This window comes from Nothoprocta perdicaria, unplaced genomic scaffold (genome assembly GCF_003342845.1).
Source record: "Nothoprocta perdicaria isolate Ctin4 unplaced genomic scaffold, notPer1 scaffold_174, whole genome shotgun sequence".
NCBI classification, from domain to species: domain Eukaryota; kingdom Metazoa; phylum Chordata; class Aves; order Tinamiformes; family Tinamidae; genus Nothoprocta; species Nothoprocta perdicaria.
In genome coordinates this window covers 26,608-54,602 of record NW_020454916.1, presented here as the reverse complement: position 1 = coordinate 54,602, position 27,995 = coordinate 26,608, and the positions used below count along the sequence as shown (strand labels likewise).

The 27,995-nt window shown below is 39.3% G+C and overlaps 1 protein-coding gene across 1 annotated transcript in view; it reads right to left on the bottom strand.

Annotated features, from left to right (window-relative positions):
* The window catches only part of DYNC1I1 (dynein cytoplasmic 1 intermediate chain 1), a 170,863-nt gene that overhangs the window by 128,352 nt on the left and 14,516 nt on the right, over positions 1–27,995 (bottom strand). The window contains exons 6-7 of the mRNA XM_026036269.1: positions 16,815–16,874; positions 13,318–13,433 (exon numbers count right to left, since the gene is read on the bottom strand). Of these exons, the coding sequence (XP_025892054.1) occupies positions 13,318–13,433; positions 16,815–16,874 (176 nt within the window). The remainder of the gene's footprint in view (positions 1–13,317; positions 13,434–16,814; positions 16,875–27,995) is intronic.

Genomic DNA, 27,995 nt, shown 5'->3' with positions numbered 1-27,995 from the left:
AAGGCTGTCAGGGTTCACAGCTTGATGAAAAAACAGTAGCGCAAATATGAAAAACTTAATGCAGATATGCAGTTCAAAGCCTATGCTTATGGTCCCAAATCTTATCTTTCTTTCTTTCTTTTGTTCTTTTTATTTTTTTAAACCAGTTGCCAAAAGTAGTTCCAGAAGCAAAGGGTTCTAAATAGCACACCATGTTGTTTTAGAGCACAAGACCAAAGAAATATAGATGGAAGCCATAATGCCTGGCCACTTGACAGCATCAACAAAAGGCAAAGAGTAGCACTGATTTACCAGGAGATGAGTTAAAGGACCTTCGAGGCCCTGAGCCCYTCTGTTTAGCATCATGCACCCCAGGCATCCCATGTTGCATGATGCAGCATGACCTTATGGCTGTAGCCATAAGTTCCAGACACCTCCAAAGGCAGACTTCCCATGGCAGCATGCAAACAGGAACAGTTTTGAGGCTGGCACCTCCTCTCACTGCCTAAATCAGAGTTGCTTTGGATTTACGCTGCCTCTACACACCATCTAATCCGTTAGCTGAGGACGGACCCAACAGAATTCTTCCCTGAAATACATTTGTTGCCCAAATAGAAAACTTCTCTAAATGCTCAGCTGCTGATGCATTTAGTTCAAGAGCTCTTTGTGTTGGCTGGCAGAAACCTTACATTCTCAGGAGAGGATATTGTAGCCAAGCAGATCAAGTTAACATCTCCTTTACTCTATGAGAGTAAAAATGTGGTGTGTAAGCTGCAATCAGAGCATCTGGAATCAGGAGAGATGCTACATGATGACTCATTAGTCCGTGGTCAGACTTCTCCCTGTGCAGGATGTCAGTTCTTCCCATCTTTTCTCTCTGCCACCTCCAGGAGCATTCTCTTAATTTCTTAGGAAAATACAAATACGTCTGTGTGGTTGTCAGCACATCCTCCACATCCTCTTTGTTATTTCTCTGTCCTTTACGATCTATTATTCATCTGCCTGCTTGTACTATTCATCTGGATTTCTGGTCCCTCTCCATGGCCAGGAGTTGTTCTTTAGCTCACAGTGATCGTGCAGCTCTTCAGCTCTTCGTCACGCCACCAAGTGCTGTTTAGTATTTTCTCTAAAGTCTTCTCTGTTTTAGATTACAAGTGGCCTTCACCTGTATAACATTTCATCAGTTGGAGAACACCTACGATGTTTTACTACTCTTATAACTATTGACTAATCCGTGAAAAACTATTAAAGATCATAGATGGATTCAAAAATTCAGGTCCCATCCCAGCAAGAAAAAGGTCTTATCTCCAAATGGTAACTATCAATTATTGCTTTTTCACCTGATACACTGCAGGTCCACCTCCCAGAGAGCCTCTCCTCCGAAGCCATCTTCCAATGAGGCCATATTGAGGAATCTTTCCTTCTCAATAAGACAGAAGATGAGTAACATAAAATGGAGGGGTTAGCACTTGGTGATACAACTGAGTACAGCCAAGAGAACAGAGGCATCGTTGATGAAGAGGCCTTTCCACATTCATCCAGATTTTCCTGATCTCTGCAAAAACACTGCAAGTTTGTAGACTCCATTACTGATATTGCTGAGGAGATCTTGCTGATCCTTGTAAAGAYAGAAGTTCTTCCTATGTTCCGCTCCTTTGGTTCAAGACATCTTGCTCCATTCATACCCTGGGGAATCATGATTCTTGAACAATTGAGATCTCAGCCTCCGAAGAACCACATAGACAGTTTTGTACTTCAATTTGGGAACACCCAGACTCAAGTCTTTGAAAAGCAAGTGCCTAAAGCAAATCAACACCCTATCTTCATTATCAAGACCTTGAGAAGAAACATTGTCTGAGAACAGTTTGCAGGAAAGGCAGAGACACTTCACTACTTTTTTTACAGAACCTTCATGAAAGCACCATTCACACCAGAGATTGAGAGAGCCAGGACTCAGTTGTAGTCAGCAATGAGCATGACCCAGCCTGTTGCATGTTTCAAAAATGCATTGAAAATAATTGCTAAGAGGAACCTCTACATGCTATTGGTGTTCAGTTTTTTTATAGCAGTACCAGGAGYGCCCATCAAGATCAGGACCTTGTAACTAATACAGATTTCACTTTTTAGTGTGGTGACCAAAGGGCGCCAGATCAATGGATAAATTACTTCCAATATAAGCAATCACATAATAAACTCTTTCATGTCATATGCTAATACACAGATAAGTGCTCAGCAGCATGGGTCATATAAGCTACCCAACAATGACTGCTTCTGAAAAAAAAGTCTTTAACTTATTTTAAGAATCATATCTATGGACTGATGTATATTCATTTAACTATACACATAATTCACCTAGGTTTAAGAGACTTGATTTTAAATCCTTCACCACAGTGTCATACCATGGAAAGTACCTCAGGGCTACTAGGAAGGGGGTTCAAACACCCCTCATATAAAACACATCATTATGCATTAGAGGAAACTTCATTCACCAGAGAAGAATGGCACACCAGCTGGAGGTGAACACCATAAACCACATAAAGTTTTAATTAAATTCATTAAAAATGCTTTGTCTCTCAGTGGGTTTGGGGGCAGATAGATCCCTTTAACAATGGCCAGCACACAATCACGTTTGTCAAAACTAATAATAATACAAAAGCTTTTGCTCACCCTGGGACATTTTGAAAAAGTTCAAGTAAATGTACTACTTTTAATATGGGGCATTTATAAATTATTGCAAGATGTGGCTGGTCTTGGAGCAGAGTTGCTGTTTCTATTGTTCTTTGGATTGATAAAAGGTGTTAATAATGAAAGGCACATTTTTAGCAGCTCACAAAGTGAATCAACCTAGAATGCAGAGGAAAAAAGGATATTTCCCCCTTAATATATGCATATATAGGGATAGAAAACTCTTTTTTCTTGATCAGTATTTCTTTACAGCATATATTGCATATACTATAGTGATATACGATTACATTTCCTGTCCTTCAGCACTTGCAGTCTATCAGCAAATCAATAAATGCATGTTCCAATATCAGACCTCCTCCTGCTTAATGTCAAACAACCAAATATTCCAGATAACTAATCAAGAGTACAGAGCTAAAACCATGCATAAATATTTGCAGGATTAAGGTTATTAACCAGGGTAAAAGAGGATAGCTATGTGGTTGCTTAGCTCTTATGTAAATGACTTTGTTTTCAAAGCTGGAAAGTCAGGCAAAATACTTTTATGTTTAATCAAATCCAAATAAAATGATTCTACAATGTACTGAACGGCTTCACATGATGAGTCAGTGACAAAGTCAGCTATTTAGACTCATGGCAAGCACTTCATTTTGGTCCCAGTCCAGCTCCCATCAAAGTCAGTGGGAGTCCCTTGCCTGATTGCAACACGAGTCTTTGTTACTAAATTATCTCAAGCTGATGAACTGTGAAACAGCAAAGTTACTTTTACTAACCATTCCTAATCCAGACTTATTAAGGATATTTGTAAACTAGTAGTAACTAAGTAATTAGGTCTGAAAGTATGGTACAGCTAATACATGAGTTGGGTCTTCATTTTTCATAGTTTGTCAAGAAGGTCTCACTCAGGAGACAGAAGGTGGGAAAAGAGCTATAGGAGATCATGGATACAGGAGAATGRCTTCAAAGGAGAATACGTAAGAGATGAAGGAGCTGAAGAAAGGAAATAAGAATAGTCCCAAAACTGTTTCAGGGGTAAAGACCTGAAACCATGACCAAACCAAGTAGTTCCTTTGGCATGGAAGCCTGCACACAGACTAAATCCTACCTATTAAATTTTGATTCAGTTTTCTCAGCCTGAATCATCTCTTTAAGTAAAGGCTTAAAGGAGATGAAATACATGTAAGAAAGTTCCTCGTAATATAGGATGACGGGAAAGCCATCATGTGAGCCTGTCAAGAAGTGGCATGGGTACAGATTTAAGCCAAAAGCTTTTTAATATGGGACATGTGATGGCTCAAACTATATCATTGGTACAGGCATCACGGATCATTTTCCGGTGTAACTATTAGAAACATGTRTCTTATGTTGCTGACCAGACCAGAGACAGGCATTTATCACTTCTTAGGTTCCTCAGCAATGGATCTTCTCCAGAGTGTAAAACTCCTTCTCAGTTTCACATTTGTGGCAAGATATCCAGAAAAGTTCAGCTCCAAACAAAACAGTGAGATCAGCAAKAGTCTTTAAATCCAAGATGCTATTACTAAAACCAGGAGGGACTATTTATAAGCTCAGGAATCTGCTGGTACCACACTTAGAAGAACTAGACCTGCTTTGAGGTTTTATGTGGCTCTTCTATGACGGAAAGAAAAGCATCCATAGCAACAACACCCAGTYAGAGACTTTAGATAAGTATGAAGCTTCATAGCTCTAAGTTAACAACTTTTATAACAATAATGATTATTTACTCACTTCCTGTGGGCCTTTAGTATTAACTTAAATGAAGAAAGAATACTGTTTTGGAGGCTTAGAGCTAAGACATACATTTAAATTAATTGTGTCTCAGAGTGAATTTATGCTAAGTTTATTTAAAAAAAGATAGATGGGCAAATGGCAGCCAGAGTCTGGTTAAAAAGTGACATTATTTGTGGAGACAGTCTATTGTACTGCAGCAAAAGAGAATTCCATCTTCTATTAACAGTGGCCAGTGAGAATTCACACTGAAACTTCCAYTTTAAAGCCATATTCATTTCATTAAAAGTTTCTTCATCCAGATCCTTCCTTCAGTTCTCACAGTCTGTCTTAAGAGAGTGTGTGAGCAGGCAAAAGGGTTCTTTGGAAAGGATCCAGTTGATTTCCAAGGAGCGATTCCTACTCATTTAAGCTCAGATCTACAGTTTATCATTGTGATAAATACCTTACATAACCTTCAGAACAGTTCCTGGGAAGACAGGGAAGAAGAAACGGGCTCAAGTTTCTGCTGGAGATCTCAGCACAGGTGCTCATGTCAGACTACAAGAACCCCCTTGGAGAACAAAGACGGAGGCTGGAGCACATCCCCTGCTGGCTTTAATGTGGTTCGTGGCAAAGTCTCTTTTCTGCCCAGGTCAACCCAGCCACTTGGCTCCCTCTCCAGCCAGGCTGAGGCCAAGCAGCTGACAGGGCTCCCCCAGGCAGGTGGCCTCTCTTATGGTAATGAGCCAATTAAGGGAGGCTCTAAGGGGGCACAATTGCACCCCCTCCTTAAGCTGCAGCACTGCTATAGAATTGAAGGCAGAGAGAGGGTGTGAGCAGGAAAGTGTTCAGCTGTGTAATTTTTGACCCCAGTATATTAGCAATTTRGGTTAAAACAGAGGAGAGGATTTTGGCATGTGAATCTTTTTCTTTCTTTTGAATCCTAAGTGCCAAGAAACAAATTCAGAAGCATGAAGAAAGAAGGGGTGTCTTTTTTTTTTTCTGTACATCTTTTTAAAGCTACTAATGAAGGGCTTTCCACATTCTGGCCTGTGTCTAGTGATTTTGTATCTACTTACAGGATTAGAAAGATTAAGTGCTAATTAAAGCATTGAGGATTAAAAATTGCTACTTTTGCAATGCACATTTCTCTTAATCTTACCTTTTAATTCCAGTGGAGATTGGTCTGTGTTAAAAAGCCAAAGTTTGCTAAAGGTTACTAAACAGGCAATAAAAGCATTTGGGTATTAGTTTTCCTATATATACTGAATAGGGACCATCCATTAGACCAAAGACAGAATTACAGTGATGGCAGGAATAAGCATGCTTTGGACTTAGCTTCTGCAGAAAATAGAAAATTGTGTATTCATTGTTCCATTGGGAGCACTGTTAACCCAACGTTTTCCCTTTTATACTGTCATACATCTAATGTAATTTGAAACTTTCTCTGTAATATGTACAACACACTGTTAATTCAAAGTACATCCAAATACTACTGGAATGATAAATATTGTAAAATGAGAACAAGGAACATGTGAAATGGCAAATAGAAACTAGGAACTGTCTTTTCACTGACTGATAATTCTAGAAATCATAGCGCTATTATTAGTGTGATCGTTTCCTTCTGTTCTCTTAAAAAACCTACCAATTCAAATGCATTGATAGTCATATATTTACAAATAAGTTTATGACTATTTGGCTGCTCCAAGTAGATCCACAATGAATGAGCTCAAAATGGCTATTGTTCCTACACAGAAAAGGCCAAGCTCTCTCCCAGAGAGCAAAGACTAGGATGAACGTTTTCRTTTTCAGCCAGAAAAGGATTCAATTTGCATACAGGTGTTAGTGGGCTCCTCTCTGAATTCATGGATCACTGCTAGTTTCAGATGTCGGGGACACGGCGTTGGGTCAAAGGCACAGCGAGATGACTTGCAGCTAGTTAAAGAAGCTTGAGGTCAAGGCTGCTAACATCAGAGCTCTTGTTTTTCAACAAGTGACACCAGATGTACCAGATTCGTATCCAATTACGTACTTTCCATTGCAGCTAAGGGAATAGATGGAGTTCCGCACAAAGGAACTGACTATAATATTTTATTTTATTCTAGGAAAGAGCAGCTTCTCTCTTGTGTGGAGCATGGGATCTACTTTTTCAAAAGCAGACAGCAAGTCTTATCCATTAGGATCAAGCAGGGAGTGCAAGAAAGGGGAGGCACAGCATTATCCTTCCCCATGCTGTGGGCACTTTCTTTAAAGCAGTATTGCTTTCRTGCCCGTAGTGACACTTTCACAACAGTCCCCCTAGAAGAAGCTACAGCTTCAAAATCGACTCCTTATTTCTGTGAGAAAGGCGATTAACATCTTTTTTCCTCCCATCTGCTAGCTGTGGGATCCTGGAGCCTTGATTACATACTTCGAGTTTTGTGCAAATTTATCAGGTGCATCTCCTAGGCTGGCATCTGCTGCTGAGGTACCTTGTGCAAGGGAATCTGGGGTTTGCAGAAGGCCAGGGCCACTCTGAAGCAGGGGGTTTCCATGCACGTGGGYCTCATTTTCCGAACACATTCCTAAGATTCTGTTAAAATTGTGGAAGAGAGGCAAAAAGTCAAATTGCTCATTTTGTAATGACACAATCAGGGAGGATGTCKAAGATCCTTGAAAAGCTTTCTTTCCTCAGACCCCCCATTGTGGGTTTTACTGCCATACTAAGGGCCAATCTTCTCTCTGTTAAATCAGTTCTTAGCAGTTAATTCCCCAAGATTTACTTATGCTTAATAAATTCTCAGATCTGCCTGTTCAAAACAATTTAGCATTAAGAGGGCTCTGCTGAAAACCATCTTGAGTATAAGAAAAACCTTTCTTTAGAAATCTTTAGAGAGTGTGCTGGGAGGAAAGACAGAGGTTGGGAGCAAATACTGCAGGAATGATCACCAATAAACATACCATTAGACCATGCAAGTGAGGAAGGCTGTCTTACAGAAATCCTGCTTCAGCACATATGCAATACATATTTCAGGAGATGAGACATTTGATGCTTCCTCCTGCTCCCAAATGCCAAATCATGAACGGCCACAATCTATGGCTTCTCCATTTTTCTCCCCAGGAAAAAAAAAAAAAATCCCTGTCATGGTGAAATATATAATAAGCAAAAATGCGAAAACATTTTATGAAGCCAAGCCCTTTTCCAATTTCTTCACTACAAAATTTTCYTGAAGATTTTGGTAGAAAAAAAGCCTTTGGAAGCATACACCTACTGTCTGTAGTTTGCTATGTATGGAACACAAAACCATATACCTGCTCATACAGCTGATATAGCTGTAGCAAAGAATAAAAAGTTCTTCAAGCCTTTGAGGATCTGTACAAGAACAGAGCTTGCAGGGGACTTCACCAGGGTATTACTCCCCTGAATCTTTTTGTATCACCTTTAAGTAACACTTGAAATGCTTCTCTTTTAAGGTTCTAGAAAATATCCTTGATGCTTTTCCCCCCCCAATGTTCTATTTAATAGCTGGGCCTCTTTTTATATTCCCTTCATCAGCACTCCCATTTATGCAATTTTTAAGTCATACAAGTCAAACACCTTCTACTAAATATAATTCTTGCTGTAGGTAAAAATAAGGGCAGTGTTTATCTGCATATAGCACCAGAAGCTCTTGCTCTTTTACAGCACCACTTATGTAGGACGTGTTGGACCATCAATGCACCACCAGAGGGAGCTGCCTGAATGTCTTTAAAAGATTTTTAAGAACRGTTTAAATTTAAATAAAATAAAATTTTTAAAAAATCTCACCTTCGGAATCATGTTATCTGGAAAAGGACAGAAATTGTGACAGACATAAAGAGGAACTATTGAAAGAGTGATACACAGTGCAATGCCTCAAATCTTCACTTTGCTTCTTTTTAGTCTCATCCAATCTTGTACAGTCTGGTACAACAGCACAGAAAAAGCTTTGTTGATTTAATCAAACAAAGCGGTTTTGAATTAGGGTGTTTATGCCAGCTATTGAGAGCCACAGGATGATTCGGATGCACTGAGGTTTGAGAAGAAAAGGGAAAGAAGCTTTTTATAGCTAATTAAAACCACCCAGCAGATACATGATACTGCCTATGAGAGACCATAATATTTTTCTTAGAAAATTAGTGTCCATTAGTGATACTAATAAGGCGCTGTCTCTGTAAATATAAAAACAGAACTGATACATTAGCAGTGATTCCTCTTTAGGAACTAATTATACATACCCCAGTTCTGCTCTGCTTTCCAACACCATCTTTTGTTTTCAAGACAGAATGTCTGCTTTCCCAGCCTAATCATGTCTAATGTTCTCCCAACCTTTCCATTAAGCTTTCACACATCCTGATATATATGCTGCATGTTTGACGATGCACAAATGGGCATCTATATCTCCCATTAAATGAGGGGTTCAGAGATATTCTTGCGTCCAGGCTTGTCTCACACATTTCACAGTGATCTCTGAGAATCACTGAAAGCAAAAGCCTAAATAAACTCTTCAACACCCWGTTTCTGATCCAAGAGCTCTAAAGAAACTGGGCATGGGAAACTCAAGTTCAATCTAGCTCATTTCTGAGACTGGCTTTTCCTAAGCACAGCACTTTCTTAAGTACTTCTCAGAGCTGGAGCTGAGCTGCAGTCAGGTGCAAGTTACAGAATTTGCTGTGTATGTTGTCTTGTGAGATAGACTTAAACCTGAGAACTTTTCTAGGCTTAAACCTGAGAACATCAACCCTTAGAAATCAGAAGTAAAACCAATTTTATCTCTAGATTTAAGTGCTGGGACTTYCAGAAGCCTGATTCACTTTTTTTACTGCAATGGCTTTGTCAGTTTTAGTCATAGGTAATTCCTCATTCAGTTATCGAAGCTCACGATGGGACACAATACTCAGCATGAGAAACCTACCTTTACTTGTCTACCTGTAGCAATCTGCTCTTAAACTAGTCACCGAAGAGCAAGTTAAGGCAGTCAGTGGAGCCTAAAGAGAGTTCTGCTTTATCTCACAGTAGTCACCTGCATTTGGTAACACACAACAATACCTGAACTCATGTCTTGGTCTTACAAGCCTCAGGCAGTGATCACAATGGCCTTGCTCAGCGCTTTAAAAAATATAGCTTTCAGGAACATTAATTCAGAGAATTACAGTATCAAGGAGAGATGAGAACTGAACCCAGCTATTAGCCTCTGAGTTTCACCTCTGTTTTGCCACCTGTTCTGGTGTCTTTCCAACTGAATACTGAGCTCATTTTCCTTCTTTCCCCAGATGCTAAAATGTCATCTCTATTTGAGCATAAACAGGCAGGGGCTCTGAATTGTTTTCTTTGACAAAACCAGACAAAGGTTGGTGATGGAGGAAGATGTTATCCTGCTCCTGAGGTGAACATGGTGGACTACTTTTCCTCACATGGRCAACCATTTGTCAAAGGTGATAAACCTTTCCGATCTGTACAAAGGACTTCCACTCTACTAGAAGTTCAGATCTCATTCCTCTGTATAAAAGATCTACTTTTTCAGCAATGCATTTCAGACTATCCTATTTGCAATGATAGTTTGGCAAGCCAGAAATGTGAAATAGCTGATTTTATCAACCAGAAAGTAGTCTCAACCTCACGATAAACAAATAATGACATTACTGATACTGGGTGACAAAGCCAGAGAACTCACAAACCTCCACCTTCTTGCTCTCCCCTTGGTTTTGCGGGGAGCCAGCTCACAGGGATCGATCTCTTCCCATCACAGGGAAGTGTGCTGTGTCCCACTCAGAGGTTTTACCTCTTGGCCCATTGGAGAGGATGAGAACAGTGGCTTGGAACTGACAGAGGCACCCAGTAAGGCTTCAATGCCCAACTGGATTCCTATCTGTAAAGTCAGCTTGTGTGCAGACACACAGACATCCTTCCTTCACAGCACGGCAGGGAGAAATTCATCCTGGGAAGAGGTCAGGCCACAACCTTCTCCTTGCTGCTTTCTCCTAGCTGTGCTGTCAGGAAAGCAGCTGTGAGATACTTGGGAAGGTCCAACATCAAAGGTTACATGGGTCTGCTATCATASGGCTGGGTGAGCATCTCCACACAGCGAAGGAGCATGCCCCAGAGATCTTTCAGAAAATCCTTGGCACAACCTAGATCTTCATTGACTTCACAATGGAAAAGGCAGTAGAAGGGAAGTGTATTTCAAGTGTCTGTGAATACCTAAATTCAAGTTCAATTAGAGGAGGAGGAGGGGAAAAATAGAGAGCACGTTATTTTTCTTCTTTTTCTTCAGGTTCCAGAGCCAAGATCTGGGTGGGGTTTTCTTTTTTTTTTTTTTTTTTTTTTTTTTTTTTGGAAGCCACAGTTTACTGTGACCTAAATAAAGCAAAAGTATTAGGTACTTTGATCAAAGAGCTGAAAGATGCATATACACATCTCCCTAAATAACAGAGTAGGCAGAGGAAATGGCATGTCATTATTTCTCTGAAATAAAGAGAAAAAGAGAATTACCTGTTCGGAAAAGAGGAGTTAATCTGTTTTGATGCAGTGAAGAATAATGCCACATTATGTCTTCTAAAATCAGCAGCCGACTACCTGAGACTTCAGTGTTTACAGCATCTGGCTCTCTGGCACCACACTGCATTAGCACAATGAGGCTCTCCTTTACTAGTTTGATACAGACTGCTGGGCACAGCCATTATCACAGACAGGGCCCACATCCCTCAAGCTCCAAACAGCAATTCCTCTAAGGTACTCTGCAAAACCTGATAATGACATTTCAAAAGGCTTCAGAACTTTGAAAGWACACTAATTCCTCTCTTGGTGACTTAATATTACAGGCAATCTTTTTTCCATCCAGCTGTAGAGCTCTATCAGTTGTATTTTCCAACCCAGAAGCAAGTTTGTGACAGGCTCATCCTAGAATTCTGCATTTTGATATTTCCAGTAACCAAGGCACGCAGCCAAAKAATTCTGAAAGCTAAAGTCAGACAAACAGCAAAGCGTTTGTTTTATTTTTTCTTTTCTTAAACTCTGAGGCACTTCAGAGTGAATAAAATGAGCAATAAACATAGTAGAAGTTAAACTCTTAAGATATGGCTATATTTTATCATATTGACGCGTAAGAACAGTGTAGAAACTTCTCAAAACAGTTCTGCTCTATTTGCCTGTTACATGCTCACAATCACACCATAAAGGGCTCAGCATTCACAAAGAGGTTTAAGAGATTTAAAAAATTGGAAGTTAATTTTTCAAAACACTTCAGAGATCAAAATCATGGAGCTTATTTCCTCCCTACAGAATTTCCAATTAATTGCCATTTCAATGGACTAACCAAATTCCCTGACACTTCCTTTTCTCTAACATTCATCTGAGKTATGTGTTTGGGTGTTATTTTCACTGTGTTTGAACATTAAAATTTTGTTGATACTGTTTTCTTGTCTGTGACAAATGAAGATTGTAAAACCAGTCATAAAAWACACGTATTTCCTTCTGACTTTTTTTCTTCACAGCTTTGGCCTCAGGAGTCTGAGGCCCATCACCTTAGACTTGTGCTTATTTCCCAACAAGAATGGGAGGAAGAAGACTTCCTTTATGTCGAGGAATCAAGGCAGACTCATGTTACCCTCTGTGCTTGCCATCCTGGCTGCCAGGTTCCACAGCCACACAATGCTTCTTGTTCCTTGCAGGGTAGGAGGTCGTCCTCTTGTCCACAAAAGGAAAGGATTTTGTAATAATTGAAGTGCTCCTTGTAAAAAAGCTTTAAAAATAATTTATTGGAAGAAGAGATGTTGGCTTGTTCAGAAATGCAGAGCAGCTATTGAGCACCAGAGTTCCAAGTCTGAGAGTGGTAAACGCATCAAAAATATATCTTTTATTCCCTGCACCAACAGGCTTTTGTAGTGGGTCAGGGCATTTTGTCATGGAGGAATCATCTTCTTGAACAACGGCTAKGAAGATGCTCCAAGTGTGTCAACCTCCTGATACCAAGTCACCAAGGCATGGCCTCCACAACAGACCTCCTTTCCTCAGGGCTCCAGCAGCTCTCAGACACACAAGCAGAGAGCAGCTGGACGGAACTACGGAGGTTCCTGAGATGGCTTCTCCCTCTGCCTCTTCCCAGAGAGGCAAAGCCACCAAGGAATACTGCTCAGGAAGCAGCATCAGGATACAGGATGGTGATGCAAGAAGGCACAATTTCAGATAACGGATGTCTAAGGCTTAGAAGGTAAATCTGTGGTACTCCTCCTGCTAGAGGAATCCTAAGCTTTTAAAGGCAGAAATGGTAATGTARTTGTAGAAAAAAGGCTGGATATGTTTATTACCAGCAGTAACTTATATTAAAGCAGATTTACTCCTATACCTTTTGCAACTTATTTGAATATTCTTCTTCTATATGGAACCTGGTGAGCTTCTACATTATCTTCACCCTTAACAGCAACATTTACAGTCATGTCTCAGATACTGCTCTCTTTTTTTTCAGAATGGATCTTTTCAAGATTGTTTTCTGTTTTTTTCTGTTACCTGCTTTCTAATAATGTGTAAATTATACCAGGCTAATATGTAGTTTTGCATTCAGTTTAACTGGTTTCAGTTTCTACAATCAATTTTTCCAGTACAGCACTAGCAATCATGTAGTTTAAGTAGCAGTTGGATAATTATATTCAAAATGACTTATTTGAAAATATGTTCCATTATATTGTTATCTAAGCACAATCCGTTTCAAGGCAGCAGTTTGGTTCCACCTGAATTTAAAGCCATTATTGTAATTATTCTCACCAGAACAGCTATTAATCACATAAACAATACCCGACTTGCAGAAAATGTGATTAGCAGTTATATTATGATTTACTATTATTTTTCTTACATTCCTCAAGTCTCACTCAAAGGCTTATTTTCTATGAGAATTCTTTGCAGGAGGAGGAGGGAAATAGTAAGTATCTTACCTTCAGACTGGTGTGTGGCAAGAGGTGTCTGGGTCTCCTTGGAGTAGGACACCACCTCCCGAGGTAAGAAATCAACCTGGGTAATCTTTGACACGCCTAGTTTGTGCAGTCTGCGTCTAAGATTGAATATATAACAACAAAAAGTTAGTCATGTAAGTACCAAGCAGCAGCAGGAAGAAAAGCAATAGTTTTTATGAAGAGGATAGAGAAAAATATGTTTTCTAAAATGAAACAAAATACATTATGAGAAGCATCTAATTGCACTGAAGAAAATTAACCTGGCAACAATATACTATGTTAAATTATTGTTAACCAACCTCTCTAGACCTAGATCAGGTAGCTGAAAGAGACTGTAAATAGGACACAGAAATGATCTGCTCATATCCCTCCTATCTATGCAAAAATACAGTCTTCTGTATCACACCTGTCCTGTTGCAATGTTCTGCCTGCTCAGGAGAGTTAATCTTCATAGAATCATAGAATGCTTAAGGTTGGAAGGGACCTCAGAGGTCATCTAGTCCAACCCCCTTGCTCACGCAGGGTCACCTAGAACACGTGATAGGCTAGATTAGAAATTAAGATAGATTAGAAATCAAGCCAAAACAAGATAGGCTGGATTAGAAATGAGAGGAAATGAGCATCTCTCAGATGTCCATCTAAGAGCAATGACCCAGCCTTTACCCAGCAAGGTGGGTAATTTCCATAAAGGAGGAGATTCTTCCCTTCTAGTGGATCGTTAGAAATGGAATTGTAGGTTCATGATTGCTATTGTGCTAGTGCAATGATTGCAGGGGAGCATCAGAGACGGAGCAGGAACAGAGCAAATGTAGTCTTTTCTACTGCTTTCCTAGCTTTCAGTAAAACACATGAAATAAATCAGTAAAGCCAAAGAGTACTGTGATCATGAACCCTTCTAGTCATACACAATTTACTCAATATTTGGGGAAAAATCAAATTGTTTCCTGAATATTATTTGATTATGTGTAGAGGGAAGAAAAACAAACGTTTACCAGCAAATGTTGTACTGGAAAAAAATGCTAGTGTTTATGAGAGAAACAAATAAGAAAATAATAAATGGATCAGATAAATAAATCTAGTTGTTAAAATCAACATGCATAAGCATGCTTATACATTTATGGKAAATAGATTCATGGATGTAATGATTTTGAAGTGCCATGCTATTACGGAAACTAATTTGGAAAAGTAGCAAATTGAAACACACTGTCCATTATCCTTTCTCTCTTCTAGATTGTCAGAAGAACAGAGGTCAAAGGCTTTTTATCTTTTATAGTGGTTTAGGTATTCAATTAAGACTGATGTCTGAAAGGAAATGAGAGTCTTGAAAGGAAACTGGCATCACTGGATGACACCTGCTAAACTCTTCAGATGATTAATGCTACATCAGCTATATATTTTTTAATCTATTTTCCTGGCTGACTGTTATTAAGCTGAATGCAATTAGATTCAGTATGAATGAGCCACGTCACGTAGCAAGTCACTACAGCAGTAACAGTTGTTACAGTTTTGAGTCTGTCTTCTTTTGAAAAAGGAAAAATTAACAAGCTGTCACTCTTACAGTAGTTTGTGATGGTGCCAGTAAGAACAAAAGAAATGATTGTCTGAAAATCCTGCATGAGGRCAAAAAAACTTCTGCACCTTGTGACACTTTGAGAAACTGTAGCAGCTGGAAGAAGTCTCAGTACCCTGTTACTTCTCTGTAGCTGCTTTAAGTGAGGGATGATGTGAATTCAAGCTTTAAGAAACAACACCCCAGCAAAATCACAGTTTTTCCTCCTTCACTAGCAGATTTCAAACTACTTGGYCAACTTGTCTACTTGGTCAACTAATCTTTCCTAGTTCAGGCATCCATGGCTATCTCAGGCTGCTAAAGACAGAAATAAACTTTGCATTGAAAGAGCTTCCTGACAAGGGTCTGATAAAAGTATTAAGCTATGCAGCATTTATATGCTGACTACAGAATTTCTTTTATATGTGTACATTTAKTATTTATTCTCATGTCACCAGTCATAAGTCTAATCCTTCCTTGCCTTGGTTTCCAAGACTCTTTTCTTTCAAAGGGGGCAGGATTCAGGTTATGCAGTACACTCAGCAATATGTGGATTCAATCTTTTTGGCATTCTTTTCTGTCTCTGCACTGGCCGTTCATAAAAGATATTGAAGTCTTGTGGGTATACACTGTTTTACCTATCCATGGGTCAAATAAAGCATCTTGCCTTGCCTTGCCTACCCATTTGAGGAGCGTTGCTTCTGGGAGCATTCATCTTTCAATCTCAGCTTCTGGAAAAAACAGGTAAGCTCCCTGCAAAGTGTCTGTATGTTAAAACAGCTCRATTAACTCTGCCATTTTGGTATTACTTAAGTAAAGGAGAATATGGATCTGTTTGRGGCCGCTCTCAAGTGGAAACTACAAAGATTTCTAGCAGTTCTGGAGGCAGAGAAACTCTTTGTAATGCGCTACATGGAGGATTTTCACTCTTTTTGATCTTCTTTCACAGTTAATAGCTCTGATGCCAGTGCCTCTCTCTGGGGTACTATCAATCAATAATTAAAGGAAATTGTAGTTTCCCTTACAGCCAACAGCATGCTGAATTTCACAGGAATTGCCAGAGAGAAARCACTAAGGAACAGCAGAAGCACGAAACACTTGTCTGACGATCCAGAGAGGGAAGCCTCTAAGCTCATCGGGAGAGCACCTTCAGCAGCACAAGGRTTTGATTTTGCCCACAGTAGATAAGCTTTGCACACTCACAGACTTTTCTTGATACTGTTCTGCATTTGCAAGGAACACTTTTGATCCTTTTTATACAGTGTCCTTTCACATTTTAAACACATTAGGTGCAGCTGGCTAACAGTTAGATTCTGTTATCTACAGCATTTTTTTTCAGATGTGTTGGGTAGAGAAGTTCCATCCCAAGCTAGAAAATACTTATTGATTAATCTGAACTCAACTGAAAACACAACCCTCAAACTATGATCATATTTAACAACAAAATCGTAAGCATGTATAAAGGAAATCCTTTATAGGATCCTAAGGAAAAAGAGATAATTGTTATTGCATGTGGAAACAACATAACTATGGCAAAGACATAAGGGAGGGGAAGAAGTACCTTGCAAATGATTCAGAAAGAAAAGTCTGAATCGATAGGTACAAGATCAGTGAAACTATAAATGCACATTAAAGTGCCACGAAAATAACATTTCATCTGTAATGAAATCGTTATTTGTATTGCTTTTCAGGCAACATAAATAGCAGCTTATCTTTTCATGAACTTCTTTAAAATAGTTGGKTTTTTTCCCACAAATATGGCTTTGCTGAAGCTTCTCATTGATGCTACTAAAAAAAGGAAACTTAAATTATGTTTTTTTGAGTGAACAAAGCAAAAGAAAATCACATAAAAACAGCTCAACGGGGAAGCATTTTCAACATAATTCTTGCAAATAAATGATAAATGAATAACAAAAGAGCTGACATATACCCAAGTTCAGAGTCAGACTGGAGCTGCAGCACTGAGGGGTCTGTGTCCCATTGCAAGGTCCTAGGGTGGTTATCAGCCGTGCAGCACAAAGGGGGCAAGGGGGGAAAAAAGAACACACAGAATTAACTGAAAGGATGAACAAAAAAACATTTCATTAATTACATGCTGTATGTACTACATTCAATTGCCAAGTGCAATGGGGAGTCACAGTAGGTCAAACAGGTTTGATGGTAGCCTGTGACAGGAGTAATTTATCAACGTTGCATATTACTGGTAAACAAACAGAAGAAGAAGGGTTTCCTTTCATATACTGATTAACAAAACATGATTTTTTCTCTTTTTCTTAATGATTTCTACCTCACTATGCTAGATGAATTCACAGTAATCTAAAATTTGCAGGCAGAAATCACTGTAATAGTATTTTTATGATAAGGTGAGCAGTTATGGTCTCCACTGAATAATGTAGCACTTCACATATTGCTGGTTCCATAAACCATCTTGTAAATAGAGCTCTGGGCCCAAACATCATGCAGTGCATATGTCAATGAAGAGCCCATACAACAGCTCTGACACGGTTTGGAGACATCTGGGAGAAATGAACAAATTCCTTTTCATACAGATAAAATTTCCAGGGGGAGAGAGAGTAATGGGATAACAGCTGGGGAAATCAGATCTCTTAATGGACTGTCGTCATATGGGACTGCCACAAAATGTAGGAATGCTCCAGAGGTGTGGTCTCAAGTAAAGACTTTGTTCTTTGTGCTGCAGTGCAACGTGCTGTGCTAATGTCTCCAAAGCGCTCTGCAAACACTCACAGAGCCCTCCAGGAACCCTGCAAAATACTTCAAATCCCCCAACCCAGAAGTGCAAAAATCATTGTGTTCACAGCAAATTTTTCAAAGGTGCCCACTCATTCCCTGGGTCCCGAAGTTATTTTATTTTGCCCCCCTCAAGAAGGCATATTTCATATGCAAGAAATCGGCCAGAATCTGTGACAGAGACAGGAAAAGAACGATACCTCCTGAGCACCTTTCTTATAAGACAAATACTAGATTAATCACTGTTCCCCTTAGAAGAGGCCAAAGGAAAGCATCTTCACTCCTCACTAAAGCCAGCAAGTCATGCAGACACACCGAATAATGTCAGTCACCAAAATTACAAATTCCTCTTATTTCTTTTTTTAACTGCAGTTTTTAAAGATATGGTGAACAGTGTTACCAAGTTCTGCCAAAAACAGCCATATCACCAGTCATGCTCAATTTACATGGGTCCTTCTGCAGCAACATCAACATCTGCCAATGAATCACCCTTAAAAACTAACAAGTTATTGAAATAGATTAAATGTAAGTTTCTTAAAGCTGTATAATTACTGCTATCTCCTGTGTTTAGTAAACTCAGCCATGCTATTGTCAATGCTAACTCACTCTCTGGAGAGATTGCACAAGAGCATGTTCTCTASTCTATCAYGTCAAAGTGAAAGTTAATCAATCTCAAGACCCTTCTTGTACAAAAAGATTGAAGAATTGTGATACTGAGGTATAACCATTGTAATACTGAGGTATTTACAATTACTGAGGTGCTTTTCCAAGCGACATAAGGACACCTACTCCCCTTACCTGCTTAGGCTCTGCAGTGATGTGCATTTTATGAAAGCCTTACTCTGATACAGAGCTTTTCCAAGATGAGAGGAATGCAAAAGGGTCAGAGATGAAAAAATACAGTAATGAAGAGCAGAACTTTTCCCTGTAATTTGACTGTAACTCAAGTACAGCGGAAAGGAAAATGGACATAAGGATCTGAATGCCTGATGCAAGGCAAGAGTATCAGTGGCTAATGCATTATAGATACTCCATTAAAAATGCTTTGTGTGAAAACGACTCTTGTAATATTACCAAGGTCAATAACATATTACGGAGCTTGCTATGCAAATGCCAGTTTCTCATTTTATAGCTGCCTAGGAGCTACTTATATTTGGACACTCAAATTCTTCGAACATTTAAAAGAAAAAAGTACATAATCTATATACTATGTAGTTTTGTTTTCAAACCATCTGCTCCATCTGCTTTCAAACCTAGGATGTTTCCCATGAGATGAAGAGTATTCCATTAGAAAGAACTCCATTACCATCTGATTAAAACAAGAGCTTGCCATAAGTTTCTGAAGAGATACAGAACTTAGGCTCTACCTCTTAGACTCCAGTTTGAGTTGCAAGAGATAAAACATAAATGTTATATCTAGATATAACACCTCTTTTTCCTTTCTTCCTAGTAAATTAAAACTGAAATTAGCTTTGGGACTTCTAGGAACCCAAAGATAGGGGAGAGAGAGTAGCTTTACAGACCCCAAAGACCAGTGCAAGTGCTGGTAGATCCACATTCAGGGACAGGCAGGAAATGATACTTCTGCTCCCATTCTGGTTCTTTTTAGAAAGCCTAAGTGRATGAAAGTCCTCCTAAAGATTTCAGTGTGTTTTTTCTTTCTTTCTTTCTTTTTTTTTTTTTTTAGCACAGGTCTATGTAGAAAGAAACGAACATCATTTTGCATTTCATGGGGAAAAGAGACTTCCAAGTTATATTTTGCATTTTATGTATGTTTAAAAAGAAAAACAAGAATGATGACAATCAGAACAAGGTCAGTAAATGTTTTTTAAAGTAGGGACAGATAAAATGAAAGTACCTCGTTTTTGAAAGTTTCATTCTGATGTAATTTTATGATATTGTTTAATTTCAGGATCTCTTTCTACTTCATGCAATGAGTGAATCTGCTATGGGGGCAAAGAAGCCACGTGGTTAAGTTGGGACCACCTTATATTTTCCTTCCAGCTCATGGGACAAACTCATATCTAGTGAGGGGTAGAGCAACATCTAATCAATTACAGCCTTTTACAGCATAACTAATTCCAACCTCAAAGGAAATAAGTGAACACAATTTTAGAGAGAAATCCTCTTATTAAGCCTATTTCCAGTGCTATATAGGAGGTCAGAGAATATGATATACTACTTCTCCCTGATGACAAAATTTCTGAAAGCAGATAGATCCTACTCTGTGGGAGAGTGTAGTTTGCTTGAGAATTAGACCTACTATTGGGGAAAAACAGTGCTTCCCTGGACACTCTACCACTTCCATAAATCTCCTGCAATCCATTTGAGTTGAGTCCTCTCCTGCAGGTAAGCTGCATGCACATGGCATGGGAAAAATCCCTGGAAATCCCATAAACAGAAACTTACTGAGCACGAGAGGCCCTGTCAGGCCTGGGCCAGATCGGGCCATTCCCACAAAACGCAGGCTTAACTTTCATCAGGGCTCCTAACAGGGTTTCAGTGCCGCTCGTTACAGAGGTCTCCCACACAGCAGCAAACAATAGCCTTGCTATTAATCTTTCTTTTGCATGTTTGGTGGGTAACTGCTGCCCTTGGCTGGTGGCAGGATAAAAACAGTGTAACTATAGTCAAATAACAAATTGTTCTCAAGTAGCAAGCAAGGAATTCTTTTTTTTCAGATCTTGAACTGTGAGTAGAGAAGGTACAAGGGTTCTTAAAAGGGTTATTATCCCTTAAATCTAATGCATTTTCAGATTCTTGCTTAGGGTCTCTCTTTTTAGCACTCTCTATTGACTCTGTACTGCAAACCTAGTCATAGCATATCTGCTTGGAATTTAGGGCAGCATTCTTAGATGCTGGCACTGTTTAAGCTCTTAATACAGAGAAAGTACCAGTTAATTTTGATACAATGAATTTCCTTTCTCTCCCAATCGGTAAGGAGAAAGAAAATARGATGAAAAAGGAGAAAAAGACATCACCCATCTATGAAAGGGGAGGGATGGTAAGGCTGCTCATGAGATTTTTCTACTTTGAATTCATGTTCAAGGCCATGATTCAGAGCAAATTTTAAGAAGACAGAGACAATTCAAAGAAGGAGGTGAAGTAATTTGGACAAAAACATTACCTGTTTTGAATTACTGTTACACAGGAAAAACACATATTCTACTGCATGGATATCCTGTGGAATCCTAAGCCCAGAAGATTTTATTCTAATTGAATACTGTCAATTATATAGATATAACAAAAATAAATAAAAATACAATAAACAAATAAACAATAAAATAAAATATCTGAGCTCTTTAAAAAAATTCCAAACCTCCACCTGCATACATGATGCACAGAGGCTGCCATATAAAAGTGCATGAAGTCCATGAGAATTTTTCAGCTGATTTAAGAAACTTCGGATCTGGCCTCACAACAGTGTACAAAACACCATCACCAATATAAATACTTATCAAATCACAATGATAAAATGWCAGTGAACATCCTGAATCATTGTCAGACTGCAGTAGAATTCAGCTCTGAAAAATACTTCAATCCAACAATTTCATTCAGTCTGTGTGCAACATGCTGGCAGCTTTGTTCCCTGAAGCTAAAATCAGATCCTCCCTCATCTATTGCTGATGCTGAAGAACATGTGTTCTGCACGACTTCCCTCCACCTTCCTTCCCAGGTCAAGAGCAACTACGCCTGAAAATTTGTGCTTTTGAAAAAGGCTACTCACAGAAATAACAGCCAAGCTTCACTTCCCAAGGGGCCCCTGGCAGGGCAGGAATCTCTTTGCCACACTGCAAATCACTCCTTCAGCAGAAGTGGAGAAAGGAAACACCATATTGTGCCATTTCCTGTCATCGAGAGATGTTGTGCTTTCCAGACCAGGAAAAAATGCCACTGACAGCGTACTGAGTCCTGAGGGATCTGCTGAACAGAGATATCCATATGTGCCACTAATGAAACACTATTAGACCAGACAGCTCCCAAATCCAGCATCTTCTCCTTACAGTAACAGTAACAACCTAAAATGACCCTGTCTGAAAGAACTGTGTCCTCCAAACCCTAAAATACTRTGAAGACGCTGACCATAACTATATAGATCAAGCTGCACTGAGGTTTCAGAAACCAAAGGCCAATCCTAGTAAGTAGAACTCAGAGATATTGGAAACGAAGGCAGGAGTCACTGACAGCATGTGAAGTCTCAAAGAACCTTCGCCTAAAAGCATAAGGCTTCTAAAATGATGGTAGAGAAAAAAAGTAATATTTTCATTTTCCCCATTCAGAGTGGCAGGGAATCTTGATTACCTTGGTAGATGAGGGGAGAGCAGTGGATGTTGTTTATCCCAACTTTAGCACTGATGAGACACACCTGGAGTGCTGTACCTACTTCTGGGCTCCTCAGTACAGAGAGACATGCACAAACTGTGGACTGCAAGGCCAGTGAAGGGTCTCCAAGATGATGAAGGGACTGAAGCAACTCTCACATGACAAAAGGCTGAGATAGCTGGGACTGCTCAGCCTGGAGAAGAGGGGCCCAAGGGGATCTTATCCATGCTTATATGTACCTGAGGGGTAGGAGAGGAAGGAGAGGCGGGATCAGGGGAGGAAGAAAGAAAGAAGATAGAGCCAGATTCTTCCGAGCAGTATCATGGGCACAAACTGAAATACAGGAAATGCCATTTAAACCAAAGAAAAAACCTTTTTTTTTTTATTATCGTGAGGGTGAACAGACTCTCAGCAACAGGCCRTGCAGAGAGGTAGTGAATCTCCATCTTTGGAGATATGCAAAACCTGACAGGGCATGGACCTGGGCGAGCTGCTCTCTATCTGTCTGTGCTTTGACCATGGGGGCTGGACCAGATGATCTCCAGAGGCTGCTTTCAGGATCATTTATTCTATGCTTCTGTCATCTGTGCTCTTTTTATGTCCCTGTCAACATGCAGTGCGGAGCCAAGSGGCTATCTCAACTGATAGGACATCTACTTGAAGCCTTCCAGTTTCATCTGGGTTCTTCCTCTCTTTCATTCTATCTTCAAATGCTACTAAAGAAGTCAGTTAGGAAAAAGAAAAACGGAAAAGTCCCAAACTGAAAAGAACAACGGGATTCTTGTTTTTCACTTTGAGTCAAAGTGAAGTCCAGTGCTTACAAGGCTGGCCTGGATTACAATTTCCATAAGGTTCAAAATCACTTATATTAAAGAACTGTGCAGCCATGCCCAGACAAAATAGTGGAAAATACTTTCCAGCTAACTCATATGTTCATTAAAAAATGATGAAACAATTGTAATATTTGAGGGCTATTTTAAAATGACTTGTAAAATGTAACACTTCTAAGACATGTTTGAGTCATTTTTTTCAGTATGATACCAAATATTGGCATCTAAATTATAATCCAATATTATTTGCAAATTCTAGTTTTAGTATGCAATTTAAAACATATCTAGACTTTTCAGACAGTTTGAGAGCTCCAGATGCTGGAAGRCTGCCTAATTATTTATCTATAAAATTTTAGAATTTTATCTATTTTGTTCTGTCACAATCAGCTTCTCCAAAGCTTTTACGTTCTTCTTGATTAATTGGAAAATTTAAGACAAAAAAAATGTTACTGAGAAATTACTACAGGAAGAAAATGATCTAAAGCTACTATGCAGAGATGGAAAAGCACTACCAGCCTCAAGTGACGCTTTGCATTTAAACCACTTTTCTGGTGCCATCTGTGCAGTGTTTTGCAGATTTGTTCCACTTTGAAAGGACTGTCAAAAGGAAAATACCTTCCACTGTGCTACTGTTTTCTGAAGCACACTAAAAGCAAGATGTTTATCATTTAGGGAGGATTTAGGGAGTATTTAGGGAGGATTTCTGCCTCTCAATAAGACATTCACTTAGACTTACAGAGCAGAATGCTCAGACATTAATGCAGGTTGTTGTATTTGGAGCTGGGCTGGTAACCATACAACAAAACCTGGAACATATTCACTGAACAAGGAGTTTGGCACCATTGCTGGAGCCTGGCCGGATACTTGGGTTTGTATTTACACTTACAAACAGGCAGACATCTCTGAATTCCAGTTTTAACCAGTGAAAAGAACAACTACGACCTCCCTTAGAGCCAAGCACTATCTTTCAACTGCCTGGCGACAACAGCCCTTGTTAGTAGAAAATGAATTTAAAATGCTCTTTTTTTCCAAGATACATTTATAAAATGCCATGGACATGGTAGCATTTAAACAGAACCACATGTATACTCCAAAATTCTTGTTAAATTGAGGCTATGCTGCTGAGTATATTTAATTAATTTTCAAAATCCACTTGCAATTTAAATTAACAATTTCAGCATGATTTTAATAGTTGATTCCCATTTCACAGAATTACATTAAATAAATAAGAAGTTAAATAAATTCAATCTGCTTATTTTTTGGTATATTTAAATATACATTTCTATTTTGAATATTTGAAGTCTGTCCTTTGATTCAGGCCTACGTCGCAGAATATCATCTCCCGGCAACCTCATGAACCTTGTCTTTCTCGCAATTGATATGCTACAGCTGCAGAGATTTCAGTGTGGAAATTTATATTGGTTTACTGGAAGGACACTGTGAGCAGCAGGTTGTCTCTGCTAGGACATGAGATCAAATAGTTAGAAGCTTCTGTTGAGTCCCTGGATTGACAAAGATTTACTGTAAGTGTTGGAATGCAGAAACTGTCATTTTGAAAGTGCATTAATAAAAAAAACCTTCAGGAGAAAGGAGACAGATTGTATGCTCTTGTAGTAAACCTGTAAGTAAGTAGTTAAAAATTCCTCTTTATAATAATATGTTAATCTTGGTTTTATATCAAGAATAAGTGACAAAACAACTCACAGAATCAAAAATGTGAAGAACTTGCTTGGAGATATTCTACATGTTATCAGCTCCTACAGATACCCTCGGGAACTGGTTTACTGATTTTAAGAGACTTTGATCCAAAGCCCACTCAAATGGGCATAAGGGAAGTTCCCTCATGAAGTTCAGTGTTCTTTGCATACAGTCCCATAAAAGAAGACAATGATGTCTTGAAGGAATCAAACAGCTAACAGAATATTGGAACTTACAATATTGTCTGGTATTATTCAAATTAAGATGATGAATGACTTCTAAATCATTTTCACATTTGCTTCAGACTTTAAATTCAGTGATTGTTATCTCGTTGAATATTTGGTGTTTTTCTTTCCTTATATAATTTATTTGGTGTGAATATGCCTATGTGTGTGAATATAAGCAGTAAAATCATTCCAGAAGAGGTGAGATTTTTGCTATGACTAGAGAGAATTAAGGTTTACTCTATAAAAGATATCAAAATGTTGAATTTCTCGCATCAACAGTTGAAATGTGAAGAATTTTGTACTTTTTGTAGTTTGTGTAATTCAATTATCTAAGTTTTGGTAGGTCAGTTGAAAGACTTTCTTCTAATTTTGCATTATTAAAGTAAATAAGCACAACTAAAATTCCTGAATAAAACATTATTTTGGATGGAAAGTCAAAAGGTTTTGTTTAATAAAAAAATACGGGATGGTGTTTAGCTTGTTTCAAAATTTCTTTAAAAAAGAGAATGTTTCCTCTAGAGATTTACCAGAATCCTTCCAGTGGCAGTAGTTCCCATTTTCAAGAGCCCAAGAAAATCTTTTAAAAATATATTACCACTATAGCAACTTACAGGTATGTCTTATTTTTCCCGATTAAGCACCAAGTTGAGAATTGATTTTTTCTGAGGGCTTTTCAATGGGATAGTGAAGGAGAAAACATCTACATGCACRAGTTTAATTACATTAAATACTTTAACTTAGGAGGTGATTTCACACAATTTAATTAAATCAAGATGAAATTCTATGCAAGAGAACTTCTGTTTAACCTGGTCCTAGGAAGTAAGAAAGTTAGTTTTGAGRTGACTATATTTATTTGTTTTAAGTRTGGTGTTTTAAGTGTTTTAGTCCYTTAGATCATCTGATTGTCTTAGGTCCAGGCATTATATGTCTGGTTATAACTACAGAGAAACAGCTACATATGGGCTGATAACCTCAGTGGTTAAGTGGGGCTTTCTACACTAATATCATTTTCTTCTGGATGCAGCTGGGGCTCAGGTTTCTAAGGCATTTTGTGAAGCACCCTGGGAATGGCAGCCATCCCTTCTCCTTTAATTTACAGCATGGAGATGCTTGCTAATGAGAAATATAATCAAAGATCTGGAGGACTGAACTCTACCCTTCCTTTAGGAATGAAAGCATGAAAATCCTTAATGATGCCACAGGCTTACATGCTAAAAAAGCTGCACATGATTCTAATTAACATAGACCATCCTGACTTTGTAACTGGCAGGCACAGAAAAATATTCCTTGCTTTCTAGGTCAGATTTGCAGACACTTGAAAGCAACTGCCAAATATCAGTCCCTAAGGCATTTGCTTTTGTTTATAGGCTAACAAATTAAAAAAAAAAAAAATTAAAAAAAATGGAGAGACTTCAGATATGTAGGGCTAAGCACATGTTAAAAATAAGGAAGCAAGATTGTGGTTTTCCCTGCGCAGGCACAAAGGGAGGGAATAGACCGTGAGGAACCTGCCTTCCTCCCACCTCGTACATTAATGTAGGGAGGGCAATCCATGATGTGTGCAAGCTGCTCAGAGCAGTATTTCAGCAGACCACGCTCAAGAGAATGAGGTCTGGGCAGCACTGTTGCCTTCCCGTAAATGGGCCACGGATGGGAAGTGTGAGGGAGATTTGCTGTGTCTGTCCAGAGAGCAGCTGAGCTGGGCCGGCGGCGACAGCTGAGCAGGCCGGATCCCCGGGGCAGGGCGGGAGGCCGCAGCATTGCCCCGCTCACACACGCCACTACAACTCGGGTCCAGAAGGCTCGAGGCACCGTTGGGAAACCGTATGATGAAACATATGTGCCACGAGACCCTCATGGTAGGCAGGAAGAAATTTAACAGCTGGGGCGATATTTCTGCTTTACTACATAATTGGATGCCTTCAATACCAAAGACAAGCCAATGAACCCAGAGTGGGAGCTTCTGGATCCTCTGTGTAATCCCGCTCACCTCCAGGCACCAGTTTTAGGGTTTTCCTCACTATCCACCAAGAATGTCTCACGTTTGCACTGTACTAGGCTCCCTAGGGTTACAATCCACCCATTTCTGAATAAAACACCATTCAAGTGAAGATGACAATAGAGATTTTCCCTTGATTTGACTAAATCACAAAGGCATTTGGAAGGGATCCACGTATGGTGATAGACTTTGCATGGAAAAGAAATGCACTTTTTACACTCCCCAGTCCCCCCCGGAACAAAATAAATCTGACAGAAACAGTACCTGACAAAACACCAACACAGGATGGACAAAATTGCAGAGGTCTTTATGTGTCAGTTTTATTCACTTCCATTATGATTCCTTATCTACGGACTGGAACAGACAGTGAAGCAGGGGGAAAGGGAAGCAAAGCTGAAAGGTCTGTATTTCCATTCTCTGTTAGGGTCTGCAGAGCACACAGCAMCAGAGTCCGGCAGTTTTCCTGACATTACGGGCTGCATGAACTCCACTCAAAATGTTTCTTCCCTATAGCTCCCTCAGGGTCTTTACACTGTTCTTTCTTTCCTTTTGGCTCAGCCCATTTATGGAATACGTACGCCAGTAAAAAAGCCATTTAAAGGCCATTTTGTACATACAAAGTGATCTTAAGAAATCTACCACCAAAGAAAGTCTGCTACTAGAAGCGGTTAGAGCTCCTGCTCCTGAGGCAATACAACACAGGCCTACTAGTATTGGTAGCTTTTTAAGGAGGCTCCTATCATTCGTGAAATAACTAACACAATGAAATGCTGGTAATGTAAAGCTGAGTGGCGCTGGTGAAACGGCATCATTGCACAGGACCTGTCAAATGCATTTACTTAATGATAAAGCAGTAAGCCCTAGGCAATATGGTTATGTAGGAGTGGTTACAGCTGAGCGTACAGAACATGGTTTAGTTGCTACCAAAGAGAGACCTTTTCTGTATCTAAAGAGAAGARGGGAAACATGCTGCATGGACTGTAAAAGACAACCTACTCCAGCCTTCTTGTGTAACTGAAATGGAGACCAGGATCCACCTTCTTCTTTCCCTTCTTTGTGTGTCTAATAAAACAGGCAGGCATTGTTAAAAAGAGACCGGAATTCTGATAACCTTTGTTCAGCTTGTCAAAGTGTTATATCACTGCATTAAATAAGAGCTGTTTAAAAATAAAGCAGAGAAAATAAACACTGCATCACCAAGTCTGATTTAAAGCAAAAAGACAGAGAAGCACAGAATCCAAGGAAAGACTTCAGGGACATTTAGACACACTCATGAGAGATCAGCA